At 30.5% G+C, this 25126-nt stretch overlaps 2 protein-coding genes across 2 annotated transcripts; both read right to left on the bottom strand.

The window, feature by feature from the left end:
* Window positions 1-5229: 5229 nt before the first annotated feature.
* On the bottom strand, window positions 5230-6138 carry LOC124914965 (ethylene-responsive transcription factor ERF008-like). The gene has a single exon (XM_047455600.1). The coding sequence runs from the start codon at window positions 5895-5897 to the stop codon at window positions 5454-5456; it is 444 nt and encodes a 147-aa protein (XP_047311556.1). The 5' UTR covers window positions 5898-6138; the 3' UTR covers window positions 5230-5453.
* Window positions 6139-20147: 14009 nt separating this feature from the next.
* LOC124916079 (RNA-binding protein, mRNA-processing factor 2a) lies at window positions 20148-24539 on the bottom strand. Its single transcript, XM_047456813.1, has 10 exons — window positions 24061-24539; window positions 23875-23937; window positions 22543-22627; window positions 22362-22430; window positions 22048-22123; window positions 21771-21822; window positions 21281-21387; window positions 21125-21194; window positions 20539-20624; window positions 20148-20453 (listed from the first exon to the last, which is right to left on the bottom strand). The coding sequence occupies exons 1-10, from the start codon at window positions 24415-24417 to the stop codon at window positions 20408-20410; spliced, it is 1011 nt and encodes a 336-aa protein (XP_047312769.1). The 5' UTR covers window positions 24418-24539; the 3' UTR covers window positions 20148-20407.
* Window positions 24540-25126: the final 587 nt, after the last annotated feature.

Genomic DNA, 25126 nt, shown 5'->3' with positions numbered 1-25126 from the left:
ACTATTAATGATGTTGTATACATGCATCGACCCATTGGGTTTAGAGATTCCTCATTTTCTCATCATGTGTGTCATTTGAAGAAATCATTGTATGGTTTAAAGTAGGCTCCTCGAGTTTGGAACAAACACTTTACGAGTTTTGTGTCCACATTTTTTTTTTCCTGGACTATTTTAGATCACTCATTGTTTGTGTTTCCCCAGGGTAAGCACATGTCATACTTGTTATTATATGTTGATGATATAATATTAACGACATCCTCTAACTCTCTCCGCCAATTCTTCATCTCTAGCTTGAGTACATAATTTGCTATGAAGGATTTAGGTCCCTTGTATTATTTTTTTGAGCATTTCGGTAAGGCCTAATGCAAATGGTATATTCCTCTCTCAACGAAAGTATGTGTATAAGATTATAGACTGTGCGGGTATGTCATCTTGTAAGTCGTCGACTATGCCGATTGATACCACACCGAAACTTAGGGATTTAGTCTCTTCTCCCGTGTTAGATTCTTCTTTGTACCGCAGCTTGGGTGGTGCTCTACAATATTTGATGTTTTCTCGTCCTTATATCACGTATGTGGTTTAACAGGTTTGTCTCTTCATGCATGATCCCTGGGAGGTACGTATGGTGGCTCTAAAGAGAATTATCTAATATATTAAGGGAATTCTTTATTTTGGCCTTCATTTGTCTCAAATCTCTATAAAATCTCTCTTGGCTTACACTGATGCTGATCGAGGTGGGTGTCTAGACACACATCATTCGATATTTGGCTACTGTGTCTTCTTAGGAGATAATCTAGTCTCTTGGTCGGCCAAGCGTCAAATCACTTTGTCCCGTTCTAGTGTCGAGGCTGAGTATCGGGCGATTGTAAATGTGGTTTAGGAAACTTGTTGGCTATGGAATTACTTCTAGAACTTCATTGCCCGGTTCTCACCGCTACTCTTGTTTACTGTGATAATATGAGTACGATTTACCTCTCAAGTAATCTCGTTCAGCACCAACGAACCAAGCACATTGAGATGGACATTCACTTTGTTCGTGAGAATGTCTCACGTGGTCAGGTTCGAGTGCTTCATGTCCCATCTCGCTTTCAACTTGTGAATATCTTCACGAAAGGGTTTCCGGAAGTTATTTTTAAAGAATTCCGATTCGATCTTAGCATACATCGTCCACCTGCTTCGATTGCGGGGTGTAATAAATGTAATCAATTAATAATTATCTTAAATTTCTTATATATAATTGACCTAATTAATTAATATATTAAAATTTTTTAAATTAATGAATCTCAATGTTATAATATTATAGATAGTTTATATTTTGGTTTCATCCTAAACAGTATATCTGCTCAAATCACAAATCAGACATATTATATAAACCAGCAAAAACACAAAATTTAGAAGCTTAAATTTAAGAAAAAGGGCAGTTAATTAGTTGTGTTTTACTATTATAATGGGTAGTCATGATTAGCCTATAAATATGAAAACTATTTATAACATGATTTCACATGGAGTGTTTAACATAATAATATAAAAATAAAATAGAAGTAAAAAAAAAAAAGAGAGAGGATGAAATCGTCACTAGATGTGGTTTGCTAACGTCAGCTAGTTTGGCAGATAAGGTAAATGAGAAACATGTCGTGGATGGTGGGACCCAGATTTGCAATTTGGTAGCCATTTTTCTAGAAAAAAAGAAAAGAAAGATATACAAGCTAGCTAGCCATTGTGTGGGCGTGTGTTTTCTTTCCTTTATTAATTGGTTTGAATTTGTAATGTCACAATTCACTAGTAGTGCTCTTGCCGGTGGTTGAACCAATATAGAGACCCCAACTTCGATGATGGGACAACCTTCTTTTCCTTTTCCTTTTTCTTTCAACTTTTAGTTTTCATCGACCCATATTTATTCCTCGAGGTTCTAATCTTTAATGTAATAGGGTTTATCCCAAAAATTATTTGTTATTTCAATTAAATTCTATTGGTTCGAGTTTAATTCTTACATAAAAACGTTTTAAATTAGAGGGGAGAAGAACAAATTTAAAAGATTTAAATATAATTTTTACTTAGATCTTATTAGGTTAAACTTAGACATGACTACGATGACTGACGAGTTATTCTAATTTATTTTATAGAATAAACTCATTAGTTTGATTCAGCTCATTGACGTCAGTTTATTCAGCTGATTTGTAGGTATATTTAATATGATCTCAACTTATTTAATCGTTAAACTTGAGTGTGTTTATTCAGTTTATATACCCAACTTATTTATTTATTATATTTATAATCAGTCTAAAAATAAATGAATAATAAAGGCTTCCAACAAACAATGCATTAACTAATTTTGTTTTGTTTTTTACCAGAGAACTACTACTACCTTCTATCATCTACTCATTTTTGTAGTTATTTTTTATTAGGTCGGCCGCCGCCATCATGTTTTGGAAACTAGAACCAACGGATGAGATTTGTCTATCAAATGTTACTCTTTTATTTTTAAATTTTTTTTTTCTGTGGGTCAGAAGCTCCCGTGTTGTGGGCCAAAGAACAACATCTCCACTTGCCGACCATTCAAGTCTAAATTAATTTAACATTTTCAAAAGTAATTTCTTTTTTCTTTTAGGTCGCCAAGAACTTCAATCTCTAGCTATTATTATTATTAAGTCAACAAATAATGAATTTTTTTACCTCATTCACAACAAAAAAAAAAAAAAAAAAGAGAAAAAAAGAGGGTAACTCAAAAAATATAACAACAAATATGAACAAATGCATCGAGGACACCACGGTCCACATATTATCCCTCAAAGTATGTCTAAAATCTCAACAAAAGGTTGAGACAATCGATTTACCATTATGAATTTATGTCAAGATATTGATAAAAAAAAAAATTTAAGAAAAATTCAAAATACAATTTTGATGTTAACTCGAGCAATTCTAGCTGATACGATAAATAAAATTGAATATTTTAGAATTTCAATTTGGATAACATTGACAGATCAAATAATTAAAATAAATATCTATTATAATTTTAATATATGTATATTCAAATGGTGGTACTGATCTTGATGTATTTCTATGTAAGATGAGTCGTTTTCAAGCTTATTAAAAGGACTATATAATAATAAATTTAAAAGATGGTCGAACCATCTCTTTGTCTTTGTCTAGAGGTGTAATGAAATAAAGATGAGAAATTGGAGTTGATTTGTCTACTAACAATGATTGTGAAGTGAAGAGATTAATTAAATTGGATTATTGATCATTATAATATATTTTACTAAACAGTGAAATCTATAAGTCAAACTATTTTTGGAAACCAACTTATAATTCACTGCAATCAAATTTATTCATCATTTTTTCAAACAACTTTTGTTTCATTCAAAATAATAGAAATTTAGATAAGGACAACTTAAAACCACATTACAAAAATCTAAAACAAGTAAACTAAAAGTAGACTTCATAGTTTAAACCTAATATATAATATTAAAATACTAAAAAAATCACATCATAGAAAATTATATATAAATTATCATGGAGCTTTGAATATTGTAACTTTTCTCAATCTATATAGAAAATAAAAGTTTTTAAAAGTCGGAAACTTTGATTCTTTATTGGTGGTCCATTTGATGATTGTTCAAATGTCGAATGTGACATTTATCTTTTCATCATTCAAATTTGAATAACTTTTGTGTTTTGTTCGTTGTAGCGTATTATTAGTGAGATCGGATTTATCGTCATCATTAATATATAAAAGTAACACTATCAGTTTTTGATTGTTCGTTTGTTGTTAATACATCGAAATGTGATGATGATCATTCTTGAGTTTGTGTTCATTCTTTCTTAACAGCGAAAGTGGAAGTCGATAGATATGAAGTTATTTATTTGTTTAGTAAAGAGTCATTGAAATTTATTTTTCACTTAGAAGTTCTTGCCCGTCTTTTTATATAATTTATATTGCTTTCTTACTATTTTGATTATATATATCAATTATTGGATAATGACAATTTTTAATGCAACATATAATATTTGACATAAATTCTATCAAAATTATTGAATTGGTTATTTAGCCTTGCTTGTTTCATCACTTGTTTTGAATCTTCTTCAATATGATTACTTTGTTATATACTATTAACATTTAAATTAATTATGATTAAATTTTTTGAATTTTATAGATACTATTTTAAATTATTTATAAATTAATTTTTATTAATATATAATTCTTTGTTTGTATTAATAAAATTTGTCATCTTGAATAAAGAGTGGAGTGAATTAGGGACAGATCCAAGATTATAGTTGTAATGGACTCAATAAAGTTTGTGGGTGAACTTAAAGAAAATTAAGGAAAAATTATTAAATAAGTGAATTTTGCCCTAGTTAGAATTAAAGAAACAAATAAATAATGAATTAAATTAAAAAATATATATAAAAAATTAGGAGGTCACTTAAAAAAAAAATCGAAATGAATTACCTGCCATATATCCACCCTAGAATGGAAGCTTATATTCTTTAATAGTTATTAACAATTCTTTACTCAAAGAAAATATATTCAATTGTCAACTCCAAAATAAAAAATGGGATCGAAAGTGAATATGATTTTAACTATCTAATTAAACATATCATTTTTCATGAAGATACATAAATATATAATTAACATTTTTAGATTTTGTTGGCTCAGATCCTTTTTGGAATATTAAATTTACCAAGTTATCACTTTTGAAAACATATAATACTCAATTAATCTTTTAAAAACAAAAAAAAAAATAAAAATTAAATAAATTAGTTTTTATACATGCCTGTTATATGAATAAAGATTCGGATCAGATTATAATATATTGGGTACTTGTTATTTGTCTAGATTTGTACCTTCATTTAAAAAATTGATGGTTAAGAATAAAAACAAGAAATCAAAATGTTTTTATTATACATTCTAAAATATCCCCTTAGTCTTGACTTTTTAGTGTGAATTAATCTTTAAATTTGTAATTTTGTAGAAAAGACTTGTCAATTAAGCTAAGGAGTTAATATTGTATTTTAATTAATAAATAGTTTCATGTTCATCCATTCTCCATTTGTCTCCACGTCAAAAAAATCCTCAACCCAATTATTGAAAAAAAAGAAGAAACCCACCTTGAAATAATGAAGTGATCTTATTTTATATAATATTATATATTAAAAGCAGCCACAAAACATAAATATTTTCAGATTTGACAAAAATAAATACTAGATCTAATATTTAAAAATGGAGAAGACATGCAAATAAAAGATAATGAATATAAATTAATTATATACAAGTTGTACCCAAATCATTTTCTCTCGATTAAAATAAACAGTAGTAGTATCTTATTTTGATACTGCAAAGATATAATAATAAAAATAATAATAATAATAATAATAATAATCAAGGCAAATCTAGAATTACTTTCTTCTTCATCATCATCTTCATTCTTCTTCTGCTGCAAAGGACAAACTTGTCATTTGAACTCAAACCAGTCATCAACTGCATCCGGGTCTTCGGGTTCGGGTGTCTTATTCAAGTCGGGCATCTCTCTAAACCAACAAGTAGATTTGAATCCAGAATCGGTATTAGTAACGGCCCCTTCAAGAGCGTCAACTCTTGCCCCGACTTCAATCGCTTTCTTCCGTATAGCCGCCGCCGATAGATCGTGAATCTGGGTGTCGCGGCCTTCAATAACAGCATATTCAGGGAAATTAAGCCTAGCCGTCGGTCCACGGAGATAATAAACGGCGGTGTCGTATGCACGCGCCGCCGCAACCGGTGAAGAATAAGATCCGAGCCATATTCTTGAACGTTTGTTTGGTTCTCTTATCTCAGCAACCCATTTTCCCCACTTTCTCATCCTTATACCTTTGTATGTCCTCATCTCAATCTTCCTTTTCCCGATTCCTCCTTCCATATATATATATATATATATATATATATATATACAGCACCGACCGACACACACAAACACACACACAGTCTGATTTGGTTTTAAATAGTGAAGGCGGGCATGGTCGGTCGATGAATCCTGTGTTTTTTTTTTCGGAGAATTTGAGAAGAGAAGGATTTGGGAAGAGAGAGAGAGGAGATTGATTGTGGCGATGTTTATGAGAAATGGGAATTCTTCATAAATGGGGAAAAAGCAAAGCTGTCATCTGTTGTTGTTCTAATGGTGAGGAGAGAGAAAATTATTTGTATATATCCAATTGGGCAATTATTTTGAAACAATTTAATTTAATTTTGTTTTTAATTTTGAAGGGTTAATTCTTTTTCTGGGAGATGGCGGGTAGGTCGGTGGCCGGTGATGGATAGATACCGTTATGACTTAACCATTTGCGTCCACACTTAGTATACCACTTAGGACTTGTTTGTTTTCATGAATTCATTGTTTTCATTTTAAACATTAAATTATATTATCAATTTTGGGTTAGAACTATTTGTTTTTATATAAAAAATAAATAATAATATTTACTTTGAATTTGATATATTTATAATCTATAATCTTTTAAAATGTTATTTAAAAAAAATATATTAGAATTTAGTAAAAAATGATAATAGGTTGATGTTTTAAATTTAAGTTGTTCTTATTTTAATAAAATAATTTTAAAATTTATATATATATAAAATATAAAGATTATATAACTTTTAAGATAATTAAGTTATAAGAGTAAGAGTGATTTTTCTAAAAATTTACTAAAATAACTCATGTGACAAAAATAATTTGGTAAAATTTAAAATTTATGGGTTATTCACACTTAAAATCCATTTAAATTAAAGTGGAGGTGATGCTGCTAGTATTCAGTATTTATAAAAATAATTAAAAAAAAATGTGAAGAAGTTTTCTATATAAAAAAAATCAAACAAGCTCTTTGAGCTTCTGAGTGTGATAGGTTTTTAGAGGGGTTAGAGATAGGTTTTTTTTTAGACTTTTATTTTATTTAGTTTTTTTTATAAATTATTTCATCACATTACTATATTATAATTATTAAATTATTCATTTTATTAATTAAAATATTTATTTTATTTTTAAAATAATTAAATTTTAAATATAACATGGTAGTAATTTAACAAATTAAAAATTAAAAACATATATTTTCATCAAATAACCCCCCCCCCCCCCCCCCAAAAAAAAAAAAAATTTCTATAAAAAGATATAGAACAAGCCCTCAGTATGAATTGAAGACTTTTGATCTTAATAAAACTTTTATCACTTAACTTTATTATATTAATTTTTATTTTTTTATTTTGAGATTATGTTTTTAAACTCATTGAGAATTAGACTCCATGTCACTTAAAAAAGAAATTATTAACAAATAAAAATGAAAATAAAAATATTTATGTATATGTATATTAATATTATAGACTATAAAACAATTTCTTAAAAATAACAAAATTAATGCATAAAATGTAATAAAGTTGTGGAGTTAATGGCATTATAATAATATCAACAATAATGAATAACTTTTCTTAATTTGGATATATATCCACATTAAAGGAAAACCAAACAGAGCTTAATGTGGGACATAATGGATCAATTTTGCTAGTTGTCTGCGGTCCCAAACCGACCCTAACTGGCCTTTGATATCACTATCCATGTGAATTTGACTGCTATACCCTTTTCTAGGTAAGTTGTATAGCCTTGTAGGTTAGAGATTAGGCACTGTTTGGTTGGATAATATTGTATTTTACTTACCATACAAATTTTTAAATGAAAATAAAAGTAAGGAAATGCAATGAGCATTGAGCAACTCCTCTATCTCGAATCAATCATTCAACCTTAAAAAAATAGCACTACTTTAATGGTGCAATGATTTCTAATTTTATATTCTCAAGCTATGTCGATACAGAGTTTATTTCCTTATTTTTATATGATTATTTGTTTTAATTTAATAAATATATACAATTGATTGATTGTTTTTAACATAAACATATTAATATAAATTAAATTTTGAATTATCCCACCAAAATAATTAGTGGTAAAAGTCAATTTAAGAGACCAAAATGTCACGTATGGGTTCAATTTCATCTTGAAGCGCTTTGAGTTTAAGCGATAACTCATGACTATGGAGGTGTCATGCTAGCTCTCTTTTATTCAAAAATAAGTAAATTTTAGATTGTTTTAATGTTTATTGGTAGATGATGTTTGTATAATCTATTATTATTATTATCGTCCTTTAAATTTTGTTACAAAAATACCCTAATTTTGTTAGGGTAAGCTGAATATTATATGTATTTTTCTTAATACTGATTTACACTTGTATTAGTTTTGGTAATATTTTAATAAATTTTGAGGTTCCTTGTTCTTTCAATAAAATAAAATGTGACTAATGATAGATAGAGGACTTAGACTAGTTTTGTCAATGAATATTATCCAATCAATTCAAATATTAAATATTTTTTTTAACGAAGGAGAACTAGTATGATACCCTACCGTTATGACTCTGTCGCTTAAACTCAAAACGTTTTCAGATTAAATCGAACCTGTGACTTAAATACTTAAATTTAGATAAAAAAATTATAAAAAATATATTATTTATATTTTAAAACTACAATAGATGTACAAAAAATTACAATTTTTGTATTAATATCATATTTTGTGATAAAAATATAAATCAGATACAATTCAAATCATTATAAGAGATGTAAAAAAAACTATTTGAGAAATTCCAAAAAAACAAAAACATGATCAACCCTTGCTTTTTCCATTTCACTTTTTGCTCTTGAGAATTTTCTTTTAGTCATTTTTTTCAAGTTATAGTCTTACTCATAATGGCACTATTCAACCATCTCGTGATTTAGAGAGGAAAAAACCCTAATTTTAGTTTTGGGATATCAAACATTGTTTTTGCGAATATTTATTGCTTACATTAACCTACATACTTTTAATTCGGAATATTTGTTTACCTTGATTTACACATTTCGATTAATTTCTAGAATAAGCTAACACAAATTCAAAATAAACACCCTACTTCAATTTAGATTTTTTTTTTTATATATTTGGAGTCAAACTTTTAAAAAAACAATTGGTGGACTATTTATGACTTCAAATATAATTAATTGATGTAAGACTTACACAATAAATAAAGAAGACTAAAATATAATGACTTCTTTAATTTCTCATATCAATTGAATTGGCATGTTCAAAGTTTTCGCGTCTCTTCTATTGTTTTGACTAGCAAAAATATTGATTGACATGATTGGCATTTTCTTAATGAAATATCTGTGGATTGTATTTTAATCTCAAAACATAACATTTTATAATAAAATTAACTTCTAAATAGAATAAATATAATATATATATTGACAAGTATCACAAAAATGATGTGTGGATGGTGACGTTTTATTATCATTATTAGTTAGAAGACTTGGATATTGAATGATTTTTTTATATATAGTAGCAATATTCAATATTATATATACATATATGGACTGTTAATTGTCATTTACTTAGAGGTAATTAATTAGTTAAAGTCAAAACCTAGGTGAAGAAAACAAATAAATATCGACCTACCTGAGTATAGTGAGTCACAAATAAAATATTATTTTCTCTAACCAAGGAAATTAAAAAGTCACATGATGGCATTATAAAACGTAGAGATGACACCATAATTTGTTGCAAATAATTTTGACATAGATTAAAATTTAAATAATGCTACTGAGTAAACTAGAACTTCCATCATGTAGCGGATATAGATCTTAGTCGGTTTTTGTAAGGATGAAAAAATATCATAATTTGGAACGACATTATTTTTTTAATTGGATCGAGCTAGATATGACTACTTTTACTTAGTCAAGTTATATAAGTATCTTTAAATTAATTTTATCAAATGTCCTACATAAACAGCCAATATCATCATTAACACATAATATAAAATTTAAAATTGGCTAAGAGAATAACAAACCAATGTAAATATTTTTTGTGAAAGAAAAAATATATATATATATATATATATATATATATATATATATATATATATATATATTACCGAAAAATTCATCCCAATCGCTGAAGTCGATTTTTCAAATTCTTCATCTGTCGGTTGGCGGTTAAAGTTCGGTTCGATTTGGTCGGTTAAAAATCGGTTCAGTCGATTTATTAGTTTAATTGTTGAAAAAATAATAAATAAAGAATAAAAAAATAAGTTAAATTTTATAAATATGTACGTGAGATTCGAATCTTGAATCAATAAAGTTTATGTTAATCTAAAAGAACATATATTTAAAATTATATCAAAATAATATATATATATATATATATATATATATATATATATATATATATATATATATATATATATATATATATCGGTCGATTAAACCGTCGGTTTTCATTATATAAACGGTCAACCGAACCGCCAAGGTCGGTACATGAAATTATGAACCGGTCAGAACTCGGTTCGATCGTTTTATAATTATTTCGGTCGATTTTTCCTCGGGCATATATATATATATATATATATATATATATATATATATATATATATATATATATATATATATATATATATTCAGTAATAAAAACAATTAATATATATTACCCACATTTAAAAACATTTATTTTTCTTTTATATATATATTTGAATCTATATCCAAATACAAAATATTTGAAAAATTAAACATATTTAAAGAGATTCAATATTTATTTATTTTTTATATTTGAATTTAAATCCAAACATATTTTGAAATGTGTTCAAATAGATAATTAACTAGATAATAATTGTATAAAAAGAGCAGATCAGCTTGAAATCAGTGCATGCGTGCAAGAGCAATTGGTGGCCCCTAGCCTCTAGTCTAGCCTATGATTTAATTTTAGAAATTATTTGAAATTTTAATAATTGGACTTTCCATCTTATTTCTATATGGTAAATAAATGCATGTTGCAACATAATTTCCATATCGGTTAATGAAATATTAACCATGCCATAGAAATAGTTAGATTTTTTTTTTTAATATTTCTGAATAGTACTCTACGAGGATATGAGTTCTGATCTCTACCCAATAAATTATGAGTGAATTATTTACATAATAATTTAATTAATCTGAATTTGTATAATATTTTTTAAAAATTTTAATTTGAAATGATTTTAGAGGAGGAGCATGAAGAATATATATTTTTGTTGTTGGTAGGGTGGAGGGGTGCATTGTCATGTGTATGTGGGGTGCACCTGTTATTGGAGCTCAAGGGGTTAAATACTTAAATGTACTAGTATAATTTTATTTTTATTTTTAATAAATATGTAAATTTTAAATGTTAAAATATTGTATTTATAAAATTGTGTGAATTGCTACAAGGGCCGATCATATAGAGCCAACCACTCCTGAATCCTAAGAAAAAAATAAAACATTATAATATTCTAGTTAAGTAAAAGTTCCAAAATACAATATATAACTATTTAAACTAAATAACTTTTATTACTTTATAAAGTAAACTATTTTATTTCTTCAATTTAACTTAGAAAGTGAAATAAATAAAAATTTCGCTTATAATATCTCAAATTTTCGGGTGTTACCGATTACAAGATGTGCTAGACTTTTTTTCTTTCTTTCTTTTAATCAGTGAATAATGAGTTGGAAGGGAATGTGAGGAATTGTAACATTAACCTACAACAATTGGGGTCATGATTAGATAAACTAAAAATTCAAAACTACATTAAATGATTGAATCATTGACTTATTAATACATTATAAGCAGTTTATTAGTCTAATTCAAGGAGTCCATATCCAGTTGAATTATGATGGTGTTTTGAGACTACTAAACATATTTTAGCATCAAGGAATGTTATGTCATTCATGTTAAAGAGGTGCATTTTTCTTGCAGGTGGAACTAGATTTGGAACATGAAGATCCTTTATAAGATTTTGTCTTACATTGGAGTGACATTCATTGGGGGCATATCAACCCATGGTTTACTTAAGATTGAATCTCCCTTGGTTAGTAAAAGATTTGCTGAGGGGATTTTCTGAGCTCATGAAAACTAGAATGGGCATGAATAGTAAGATATTATAAGAATTGATTCATCTCATTGTTATTTTAAAATCAAATTGTTAAAATTTTATTCAAATATGTGAGCTTAATTAAGGTTAAAGTGACCTAAATTCTTTTTCAGTCTATGCTATTTCTCGCATTGAAAAATCACAATAGATATGAACTCTTTATAAGGGTGCGATTAATAAAGTATATATACATTCATGGATACATTTTGAACTTCGGTTGTGGTGATCCAATGATTTTCTCGGAGTATTTGTAGTTTATTACCGAACCAACCTGATAGTATGAAATAACAAAGTGTCACGGGAACACATCTTCAACCAACAACCAACACCTCTTGAATCCTAGGAAAACAAAGTGTCATGTGGGGGAAAATACACCTTCAACTTTTGAACTTGAGCTATAATAGCTTAATAGTTTGTTCGGAGTTTGTTAGGAAATAGTCAACAATAGCAGGGGTTGATCAAACTTTGTTAACCACAATTACTTCACTTTGGTATTATCTCTGTTAGAAGATAATATATGTTTCTATTTTTCACAAGTTTTCACAAACTCTTGAACGAAGTCAAGTGCGGAACTGTTTTTTTAGACTTGAAGCGACAGATAAAGGGTTGAAAGATTCGGAATGTAAAAAACACAAGACACAAAGTTTGTTTATGAATGTTCGGAGCAAACTCTCCTATATCACCCATTCTTCTCGACCTCGAGAAGGATTCCACTAGAAGATTTGATTTGAATAGCACCTCTACACAAATTCAGTCAGAAACCAGGTCTTAAACACTACTTATTTCTGAACTCCTAGCTCACACAACACTTGTTGAATAGATACTATCTATTCAACTTACAAAGAGCTCACAATTAAAGAAAAGTAATACAATACTTTTCGTTATGAACAATCTCTCACAGAAAAACGCTAAGGCGAAAGCTTGAATATATATTTGTAGAGAGGGAGTTTTTAATTAGCAAAAGAGCCTAGAGCATCAAATCTTATTTATGTTTTCCTTTGATCTTCTTATATATCCAAGGCACAACAACTGTCGAATCTTCTTCAATGGACACTTGTCCTCCTTCCGTTGGATGAATGCCAGGATAGTACATCAGAGAATATTCCTGAGATCGTGGTGTACTGTATAGTACATCATAGACAATTTGAATAAGAGCGCATACGTGACAGTTTCGGTCGCTTCTCATTTCGGTCCGTCGGATGCACTATTCATTTCTAGCCGAACTTGGATAGGCATATAAATAGTCATTCATTTCTTGAAATATCCAGCCGGACGGATGCTTCTTCAGAAATCTGACCGCTCGTCTATTTTCCAAAAATCTAGTCGGATGTGCTTCTCATTTCGGTTAGCCGGATGCGCCTATGTGGCAATTTTGGTTAGCCGGACACGCATCTCATTTCGGTCAGCTGAATGCGCATCACCAAAAACCGAACATGAACAAACCGAAAGCGCTTCTTAAAAGTCGAGCCGATCAAAATACCGGACGCGCTTCTCCAAAAACCAAAGTTGATCAAATACCGAATTTGATCAACTACCGGACTTGATTCCCATTTCGGTTTTCTTCACTTTGAACCTACACAGAATCAATTTAACACAATTCAGTCTTATTGATACACTTAAAATTAATAAAAGACTTTAACCTAACAATTTCTCAATTTTTGATTATTTAAACTAAATTATCAAAATTCAGTAGAATCATTATATTAAATGTCCTAGATTAATTTAATCTAACAATTTCTCCCTTTTTGATTATTTAAACTAAATTATCAAAATTCGGTAGAATCGTTTATAATTTATAAATTCGACTATGTTAAGTATCCTAAGTTAATATAAAAACTTTAGTCTACCAATTTCTCCATTTCTGATTGTTTAGAATAAACTATCAAAACTAGAACTACTTATTACTTAATCATGTTTCAACCATTGTTCCCTATTTGTCAAACACAAGTCAAGTAATGAAATTAGTCAAGAACATAAATTCAACAAAATCAGTTCAAGGAGTTCATAAGTAAAAGAACAAAAATTAAAGAAGTTTAGGATCCCCTTTTAGTTCTTTCGTTAATGTCCCCATGACTTTAACAATGAATCGTCTAGGGTCATGATCATCAGAGTCACGTCCACGTCCTGTTTTATCTACGTTCATAGACAATAACAAATCTGGTACCCATTTTTCTTTGAGTTCGTGATGGATTAGTCCCTTGAGAATCCATACCTTAATTATGCTTATGGATTTCCCATTGTGAGTCTAAGAACATTACTTGCATTAGACACCTCTATGTCTGCCTGCTGATGAGTCATTATGTTTTGAGGATGAGTTTTGATGAGGCCTTCTTGGCCGTCTGTCAGGTTAACGTCTAGCTGACCGACTGACTTTCCTTCTCTCAAGTTTAAGCCACATTGACTTATCAGTTGGCTCAACATATTTTAGTTCCTTTTTAGTTACTGACTCATCTACATCGTGATTCGCTTTAGTGTTGGTTTAGCTACCTTTGACGAAACTTATATAAGGAAATTTTCCTTATTGGGTTTCAACTTCTTTCATGACTTGTCTGGGGTTCCATGAACATACCCAAGACCTCTTATGTCCTGCAGGTCTTTGTTGTTCTTGGAGGTGCTTAACATCTTCCCCATATTTTGTCCATGCATCAATCACGTAATTGGCTCTCTCTTTTTCTTTAGTCAACTTTTGAATTGTCTCCTTGAGCTTCTTGTTCTCAGAGGATAGTATATTTGTCTTACTAATTACATTGTTTGATTAAGTTGAAACGAGATCAGACAATTTCTTGTACTCAATGACCATGTCATTGAGTGTAGTAATCAGGTCTTCTCGAGTGAACTCTTCTGAGGAGAAGTCGAATACATCTTCATCGTTTACCATGAAGCACTTGACATCTTCATCATCGCTATCACTTGATGATGAGTCGTCTAAATCGTTGTCATCCCACTTTGCTTTGTTTTCCACTGCCATCAGCATCTTCTAATCCTTCTTATGATTAGATATTTTATGATCCTCCTTATATTTCTGATCATCAGACTTCTTGTTGTCTCTCCTTGGATTTCGGCATTCGGACTTGTAGTAACCTAGAGTGTCACATTTAAAACATTGTATGTTAGCCTTAAATTCATTAGAGTTATTATTGAAAGATAAGTTAGATTGATTCTTCCTCATATATTTGCCAAAATTCTTGACAAATAAAGTCATCGCATCTTCGCTGATCTGCTCAGCTGACTTGATGGATGATGAAACAGCTGGCTCAACAGAAGACACCAGCGCCTTAGTCGTGGTCAAGGATGAGGGCTCATCTTCATTCCTAGAGTTTATTTCGAACTCATGGACTTTCATATCGACAAACATGTTGTGCAAAAGAGCCTTCAACACCTAAACGATGATTTTTTTGTTTCCATAGACCTTTCCCAAAGTGGAAAGTTCAATGACAATGTTGGTGAAGCGTTCGTCAAACTCGTTCATCGACTCCCCTAGGCGCATCTTAATGTTATCGAACTTTTGAGTGACAACCATGAGCTTATTCTCTCTAGTTTGTTCGTTGCCCTCACAAAGTTGGTAATCTTCTCCCATATCTCCTTGACAGTGGATCATACTTTTATTTTGCTTAACATGTTCTTGTCAATAGTTTTGTATAGGATGTCTTTGACCACGTTGTCTAGATTGGTCATTCTCTTATCTTCGGTTGTTCAGTTACATCTTGGCTTCTCAATCTTTATCGGGCCATCAGTGATAACGAACCACATATCGTCATCCTGAGTAGCCAGGTGTGCTTGCATACAAATTTTCCAATCATCATAATATTCCTTGCAAATCATTGGGAGTTTGTTGGAGAAAGACATGATGATATTTGATTGTTTAAGAATAGAAACCCTTTCTCTAATACCACTTGTTAGGAAATGAGTCAACAATAGTAGGGAGTTGATCAAGCTTTGTTAACCACACTTACTTCACTTCGATATTAACTCTTCTAGAAGATAATATTTGTTTATATTCTTCACAAGTCTTCACAAACTCTTGAACGAAGTTAAGTGCGGAATTGTTTGTTTAGACTTGAAGCGACATATAAAGGGTTGGAAGATTTGGAATGTAAAGAATACAAGACACAAAGTTTGTTTATGGATGTTCGGAGCAAACTCTCCTACGTCACTCCTTCTTCTCAACCTCGAGAAGGATTCCACTACAATATTTGATTTGAATAGCACCTCTACACAAATCCAATCAAAAACTATGTCTTAAACACTACCTGTTTTTAAACTCCTAACTCACACAACACTTGTTGAATAGATACTATCTATTCAACTTACAAAGAGCTCACAATTAAAGAAAAATGATACAATGCTTTTCGGTATAAACAACCTCTCACAGAAAAATACGAAGGCGAAAGCTTGAATATATATTTGTAGAGAGAGAGTTTTTTTAATTAGTAAGAGAGCCCAGAGCATCAAGTCTTATTTCTGTTTCCTTTGATCTTCTTATATATCCAAGGCACAACAACGGTCGGATCTTCTTCAATGGACACTTGTCTTTCTTTCGTTGGATAGTACATTAGAGAATATTCATGAGATCGTGGTGTACTATATAGTACAACGCAGACAATTTGAATAAGAGCGCATACGTGGCAGTTTCGGTCGCTTCTCATTTCTGTCAGTCGGATGCACTGTTCATTTCTAGCCGAACTTGGATAAGCAGATAAATAGTCATTCATTTCTTGAAATATCCAGCAGGACGGATGCTTCTTCAGAAATCTGACCGCTCGACTATTTTCCTGAAATTTAGTCGGATGCGCTTCTCATTTCGGTCAGCCGGATGCGCCTATGTGGCAATTTCAGTTAACGAGACGCGCATCTCATTTCGGTTAGCCGGATGCGCCTCACCAAAAACCAAACATGAACAAAACCGAAAGCGCTTCTCAAAAGCCGAGACGATCAAAATACCGGACGCGCTTCTCGAAAAACGAAGTTGATCAAATGCCAAATTTGATCAACTACCGAACTTGATTCCCATTTTGGTTTTCTTCACTTTGAACCTACAGAGAATCAATTTAACACAACTCAGTCTTATTAGTCTTATTGATACACTTAAAATTAATAAAAGACTTTAACCTAATAATTTCTCTCATTTTCATTATTTAAATTAAATTATCAAAACCCAATAGAATAGTTATAGTCTACATTATTTACCTCACGGATCATGAGTAAAAGTACCCGGGTTCGGGGAGTTACAGTATCATTTCATTTCAGCTCCATAGATTTGGTCCTCTTGTGCAATTTTATTTTCTATTGTATTATTTTCTGCATTTTTTAATAGTATTTTCCCTTTTCTGTGGCCATGATTTCTTCCATTTTGCATATTCAAGTTAGGGTTCTATGGATTCTCAACATCTACATGTTTAGAGCTCACTATATTTGGCTTATACTATAAATTATCTACTTACAATCTACCTAGCTAGTTTGTGTGCTCCATTATTCCACAATTGCACCCATCTTAGTTAAATCCTCTATTAATTTTTTGAATCTGCAAAATGTCATATTTTATTGGTATTATCATCTCGCATGGACATTAATTTTTTCTTTGCATGCCTTCTATCTTTTCTTTTGGCAATCATCACTTTCCATAACATTTTACTATCCCATTGTGATTTTCTGGTATGATTTATGAATATGAATAATGACTCTTTTGTATCTCTTTTGAAATAAAATGTATTTTCTCGAGAATTTAAATATTCTACATGATGTTAACAACACACTGAAAAGACTAAATAAATAAAGAGATCGTCATTGACTCTCCGGTATTGAAATATTCTATATGATGTTAACAACACACTGAAAAGAGACTAAATAAATAAAGAATTCGTCATTACACCCCGGTTTTGAATCTATTGTGTTGCTAAGTGATAATTTTTTGTGTGGTTCTAAGTTAGCCTTTTTTCATTACTATGATCACAATATTGATATATTATTTTATTAATATTTGAGTTATGCCATATTAATTTATGATAAATAATGTTTATTAAAATATTTTTTCTTATGGGTATCACTATTTTCGAAATTAAATGAGAATTAATTGAGTTTTATTGTTTTATATGTTAATCCAGGCTCTCTAGTTCAATTGCAAGTCTTAATATTAGATCATTTTGAAAAGAAATAGACATTTGGTTGAATTGCAAGTTTCTGTTAACTCAATGCCAAATTGATGATTTGTCTTGTTTGTTGCTTCATTAAATGTATTTCTTTTGAACATTATATTCTTTGGCATAAAACCTTAGGCAAGACTCAGGACAAGTTTAAATAAAATAAGTAACATCAAGGAGTAATTAACGAAAAAGTGCAGAAAAACAGGAAAGACTCAATCGCTGCCAAAAGCCTTTGGAAAATAATGTATGAATCAATGAGAATAAATAAAAAGTTTGGATGATAGAGTATAATCAAATGGTCAATTTATTTGGACTAAAAAACCAAATCAGCAAACTTCTTATGAATGCTAAGAAATGAGAGATTGTACTTAGCAAGGAGAAAATGCAAAGCACAACAGTCTAACTTAACAGTCACTATCTTCAAGACTGTAATTTACTAAAAAAGGATGAACATTAAGTGATAGTAAAATGGTTTGCTGTAACAATGAGGGAGTTAATGAAGGATCCTAAATCGAAGAGATATACTATCAGAAGTAATCTACATGGAAAATTAATGAAGTCTTAAAAAATAACATTGAGAAAAAAGGCTAAAGATCATGCATACAAAAGAAAATTCTATTTGGACAATATACAGACAAAAGTGGAGCTACTGAATTTTCCTTTTAAATTTAAATTGTCTACTGTTGTAGAAAAAAAATGTGTTATGAAATGAGTAGTGGTGAGAAACTACATAGAAAGAATATAGTTTTCTTCATAGTCACCAATGAGGCACTTATGAAGTTGAGAAAATGTACATGATCTCTACTTTTTAAAATTTAAGAATAAATCAAATCTGGATAAATTCTTGAAAATGGGCATACATATATTGGATCAAACTGCATGGAGTTGGAAAGATGGTCCGAAGATTTGAATCTATTAAGCAAACCCAAGGAAACAACTTAGATATGATTTAAACTTTGGAATATCTCTACACACATGTATAATGTAGAAGATCTTAATCATTTTGCAGATTTATTGGGTAAACCATTATATATGGACATAATTACTGAAGGAGGAGAACATTTTTTTCTTTACTAGAATTAACATTGAGGTGCATTCTCGAAGCACATTTCCAGATAAAATGACAGGAAATGAAAATCTACTATTATGGGAATCATTTATGAGTGGAGGTCACACAAGTGTTCATTCTGCAATACTTTCCAACATGTCAGTACGAAATGTGCTCATGTTAAGGAAGAAGAGCAGAAAATATTAAAAGACCAGGAAGAAAAAATGCAAGAAAATAAAACAAAGGAGTTTAACAACAAAGAACAAAATGTGGATGAAGAGTAAAAAGTTAAAGTCAATGAAGACTCTGAAAATGAAGAAAACAATGTGATTGAAGAAAAGAGGGTAAAGAGGACTTTGATTAAGAAGAGGATAAATGTTGTAATAAACCAGAGATTGAAAAAGAAGAAGAATGAAGTTGATTCTCAAAAAAGTCAAGTTGTAATAGATGAAACTAGAGAGAAAGATACTCAGACTAATCAAGTTGAAGTAAAGGATACCAAGGCTGATGCAGAGGATAACAAAGTTAATGCTGAAGGAAACAAATGCGAGAATTTTGAAATTCAAGTGGAGGACAATAAAAATAATAACCTTAAAGTCCTGAAAAAGAACTATTTCTATAAGATTAGCACATGTTGTTCGTATAAAAAAATATTACACAATTGGAATAAACAAGGCTCATTATCTTTTTAATTCAAACTCTTTGCATCACACAAAAAAAGAAAATAAAGGTCTTAAGAATCAACAGGTTTATATGAAAATAAACACCCTGATTGGGATAATTAAAATCTGTTTTTGTTTTTCTTCATTGTATTATTTTTATTTGTAATTACTATTGTTTGTTTTTTCAAAAACTAATAATCAATTTCTTTAAGGTCTTTGGATTGTCATTTTTTAAACATAACTAGAGTTTGTCTCTTCTTAACCTTCCCACTTCTGAGATTTTTAATGAAATAGTATTAACCATTTAAAACAAATCTTACATAAACTAGTTTTCAAAACTTACTTCAATACAACAAACAACAGTCAGATTCATAGTCAATTCACAATAGTAAGCTAAAAGTCAATTCACAATAGTAAGCTAAAAGTGCTCCTAATTGATTATTAGGATCCAAAAACAAGGAAAGAGCATTTCCATAAGAGGAGAGATCCTATACCAAACAGCCAAGGCTCTTTCCATTAAGATATCACAACTATGAATCTCTGTATTAAGACAGGCAAAGACTGACATTGTCAAGGGTCGTTTAATTGGACTTCTTACTGCGCATTCCCATTCTTGATCTAGCATACCTGAATTTTCAATTTTAAGTGAAAATTAGAAATGAGGATAGATAGATATTTGTAGACAAAGAGAATACTAAGGAAGAGAATGTACTCTAATCGGATGGGTTCGCCAGGTAGGGATGAATATAGTATAGTGCCTCGCAATTGATTTAGTGCCTCGGTTGAACAAGCAGTGTCCTGCACATGCAAATTGTAGAAAGGAAAAGCTTAAGAAATAATGTCTCGAGTTCTCCCTTACAATAGGGTAAGTTGATTCATTCTTATTAGGGTTCAACTTATCTTTTGGATGCTTTACTAGAGATTATGGACTTAAGAGTCATTCATGGCTTACCAAATCAAGCCATATGATAGATTGTATTTTTAGCTTAGTTTGAGTTAAATCTAAATAATTATAGATTGGACTTAATTCAAATAGGAACTAATCATTTAGATTAAGGGATAAGTTGTGTAAAAAGCTGTCCATCTATTTTGAATCCGATCCTAGAAACAACATTATAAACACCCATAAACAGGATCACCTAATTTTGCAACCAGAAATATAACTGATCTAAGTTCCTACATAACTAGAATATATACTGGAAAAAAGAAGAACAAGACAGACCGATAATCTGATCATACAAAATGAAAAACCACTCTTCCTTTCAAAACAACTAAAGAAATGAAGGTTGAATAAATACCTGAAAATCAACAAATGCAACCGGTGAACCATAAGTGTCTTGCATCTTCAATTTCAAAAACCCTGCGCATCTAATCAATAAAAATGTATACAAAATCACAATTATGCACATAGTATAATGTATGTAAATACCAAATAATTAAGTAATTCTTCAAACCTTGAAAATAAATCAATTAGTTCATGCTCTATACAAGTTGGTCCCAGACTAGCCACAAAGAGTGTTGGGCAAGGGGCAGCCTTTTGTGTAATATGAAATGCTGGATTCTGCAAAAGTTAGCATTTTTATGCAAAGTATTAATCATAGATTAAACAATAAAACGAGCATCAAGGTTCTGTTCTAGGAAAAGGTTAAACAAAACCAAGAAAATAAAGAATAATATCAGTCATAATGAGATATACATAATCCAAAATCAAGTTCACAAATTCAGGTAATGCATATTTGATTCTATCCTTGGTTTCCTAAAAAATCTACAGAAAATTGTAAATTTTAATTCCGCAATTAAAACCATTAAATTGCAATGAAAAGGACTTCTCTATATTTTCTTCATACACACAAGTATTGAATTCAATATGACAAGAAATTATACAACTAAATCAACAAATCTAACCACTAACAAATTTGATATGTATCTACTATCAAAACATACCGCTTTTGCTGCAAGGGCTTCATTTATGCCTCTACTAGGAAAGTTCGCTTGACTGAAAAATGAAAAAGTGTCGTAAATAAGATACTTCCATCAATACTTACCCAAAATATTAACAAAGTCCAAATAAAAAATAGAACTTGTCATCATTACTCCATTATTAGATCTTTGATCACCCACTAAAGCAACAAATCGAGTAAATGAAAAAAGAAATAACTGTGTCGTTAAGCCTGAAGTAACCTATTTCCAATAATAAATGTGCTCAAGAAGTGCAAATGACCTTTGTGTAGATGGATAACCAATAGTGTTGTGTGAAGGATTACTCATTCCACCAGACATGTGAAGGCTGCCAACACCTGCTGGTGCCCAAGCGTGCAAAACATGTGCAACGTGAGCTTTTAGAATAAAGTGTTCTACATGTGAGTATTTGGAGCATCAATCCACTTAAGGACCCTTAAGTGCAATTAGGAGATCCAGAGTTTATTGAGCACTGAAGAGTAGTGTGGCTAAAAAGAGGAACTAATGTGCCCTCAATGGGGGAATGTTCACATTTCATTTATTCCAGTTAACTAACAGTCATGGAATTTAACTTACCAATATCATGAAAGCTTCTGGAGACTGCAGAGCCCTTAAATCTCTTTTCTGAACCCAGATTCTCATTATCTAATCAATCAGTTTCATTGCATTCATTCTCTGTTAGGTTACCAAATTCAGGAATGCAAAAATAAAATAAAAAATATAAAAAAAGGTGAAAACGAGAGAAAGAGAAAATTACCAATTCTTGTTCTTTTCGATCTGGGGTTTGATTTTGCGAGATCAATGTGTAAAGTGGACTCTTTCTCTAGGTCAAACACCATTCCCTGAATTAAAATAAAGTAGAATCAAAGTTTGACTACACAATGTATAAGCTTGATGTTTCTTTAAGATAGGATAATCTATATCTTGAATCCATGAACATGCAAAAGCCAATATAGTTGAGAGGTGTTCCTATTAAAGCAAGATGATGTTACTTCAAGTAAAATCATTTGGAATTAATGAAACATAAAATTGATGAATCACCATATAAACTTTCATGAATAAAATCAGGTAAGGTTCACATTCTCTAGCTTAGATTGGTTTGTTTAGTTTTGTTGATTATTTATAACAAGCGTCAACATGATACTGTCATGTTTTCTGAAAAACACCAGAGAGTTGGAACTATTTGGAAACTGCAATTTTGTCAACTGATGCCATTGAAAAATTGCCAGAGAAATTCAAAGTAATTTATTTCGTTTGGCATAAGATTGTTTTTAATGATCCAGATTATTATTTTTGTTTAATTAAAGAGAACTAGCATGACACACATAGTCATGACCCCCGCTTCAACATAAAGCAATAATGATCCAGATTATTATGTAAATTATTTATCTCGTTCATATATATAAATCATGATCAACATTATTTTCTACAACAATATAGGTTTTTCTTCATTATTATTTGAAAACACCTAGAGTTGGAGTTAGGTTTGAACAAAAACGACATCAAAAGTATGAATATATGTATAATTAACTTAAGTTTCAAAACATTATCTCATCTAAATCAATATCCGAATGAGATAGTTGAAAAAATAAAAAATAAAGTGTTTCTAAGAAAATTTATCGATCTTTTTTGTCCAAATCCAACTCTAACTCTAATCTAGGTGTTTCCAAACAGGCCATTATGGATTATAATCAATATGAAAATTCAAGATACCAATAGTTAACCAAAGTCTAAACCACCCTGAATATTCCCTTCATAGCATCCTCTGCATAACTAACCAATACAAGAGATCAAATATACTTCACCGGTTTTCGCAGACATCACACAATACTTCAATTCCAGTCCAAACAGACATATTTTCCCATGAAGATCTTACGAAATCTACCTAAAACTTTTGTTTTTTTCTCTAGACAAGTATTTCCAACATATACAACCATTCTTTAAACAAGTAGTCCCATCATCGTTGTAACAATGACCCCTAAACAATCTTGAGAACTAATTTATGTTGTTAGCTCTAAAAAAAGGGCTGTCCAATGTCCATATAGAGTCTGCAAATAGATAAGACACACTGAGAAGAAGATGGTCTTACATTCAGCTCAGTCAAAGCTGTAACTGCCGACTGCTGATCCAGAAAGACAACAAAAGCAAATGGCTGTAAACAACAAAAGCAAGTCATTAACCAGCATCTTACAGAACAGAAATGCAGCAAGCAATTTCACTCCGTATTCCATAATCCGTCCATACCCTACAAAAACAACCTAACTGTCTAACATACCTGATTACTAGAGGTAGCAGGTCGGAGATGTGACGTTTCGTAACCTGGGAATTCTCGAAAAAGGTTGTAAATTTCGCGAGGTTTGACGTCCTCCGGTAGACCAGCCACAAAGAGGGTGCGGACTTGGTCGTGCGAAGATTGAAGATAAGACGGAGGCGTGTAGATTGAGTAAGGCGGAGGTTGGTGAGGGAAATATTGATGGGGGATTATTACTTGTGATGGCTGATGAGGAACCGCCGGTGGCAGGGGATGCGAAGTCAGAAGCGTGGACTGTAGCGGTGGTTGGTAATAAGGATAGTGAGAATTGTGAGGAACGCCGGAAGGGGGAGGATAATAAGCAGCACCCATATCGTCCATCGTGTAAATTGATCGATTTTCTAAACTTTCCGGTGAAGAAACTCGCAGGGTCGCCGGATTTGCAAAACCTAGACCACCGGAGCTGCTGCTCTGCTGTTGCTGTTCAACCAGTTTGTCCCTTACTGCCTCATTGGTTGTTCTAACTAGTAACTGTTAGTTACAGTTTTATATTTATCCTTACAATTATTATTTTTAATTATAAAAAAAAAACAAATTAAATAGTATGAAATAATATCAGAAATATAAAGAGCTACTTTTAATTTTGTTTTTAAAATACTTTTTACTAAAAAAATATATATCACCTTGAATTTTATTTTTTCAAATAATCTAATCACACCATTTATAAACTAAAACATCAAAATTATTTTAATTTGAATATTGAATACAAATATATATTATATTAATCCAACTAATTAAAACCCAAATATCTTACTTTGTAATCCAACAATATTTTTTAAAAATAGTCAATAATTTTTGTATATAATCCAGCATCAGACAGGCTCTAAATAATCACAAATATTTGCAATTTTAGGGGAACAATTGATCACATCATAGAAGTTTTAAGTCCTAATTTGATATTTTATCTGAAATGGAGAGTTAACAAAAGATTATTATTGAAGCAAAACAAAATATTATTCTTAACAAAAAAATAAAATAAAATGGACTGTCGGCCTGCTTGATTATTAGGTGCTACGTCGCTACAATAGTA

This window comes from Impatiens glandulifera, chromosome 9, assembly GCF_907164915.1.
Source record: "Impatiens glandulifera chromosome 9, dImpGla2.1, whole genome shotgun sequence".
NCBI classification, from domain to species: domain Eukaryota; kingdom Viridiplantae; phylum Streptophyta; class Magnoliopsida; order Ericales; family Balsaminaceae; genus Impatiens; species Impatiens glandulifera.
The sequence above is the reverse complement of the archived record's forward strand: the minus strand, read 5'-3'. Positions and strand labels throughout refer to the sequence as shown.

Coding starts and splice junctions, on each gene's coding strand:
- LOC124916079 (XM_047456813.1), bottom strand. CDS start 24,417: ATGGACGATATGGGTGCTGCTTATTATCCTCCCCCTTCCGGCGTTCCT. Junction 23,938..24,060: donor CTGCTACCTCTAGTAATCAG/GTATGTTAGACA, acceptor TGTTGTTTACAG/CCATTTGCTTTTGTTGTCTT. Junction 21,388..21,770: donor AAGCCCTTGCAGCAAAAGCG/GTATGTTTTGAT, acceptor TAACTTTTGCAG/AATCCAGCATTTCATATTAC.
- LOC124914965 (XM_047455600.1), bottom strand. CDS start 5,897: ATGGAAGGAGGAATCGGGAAAAGGAAGATTGAGATGAGGACATACAAA.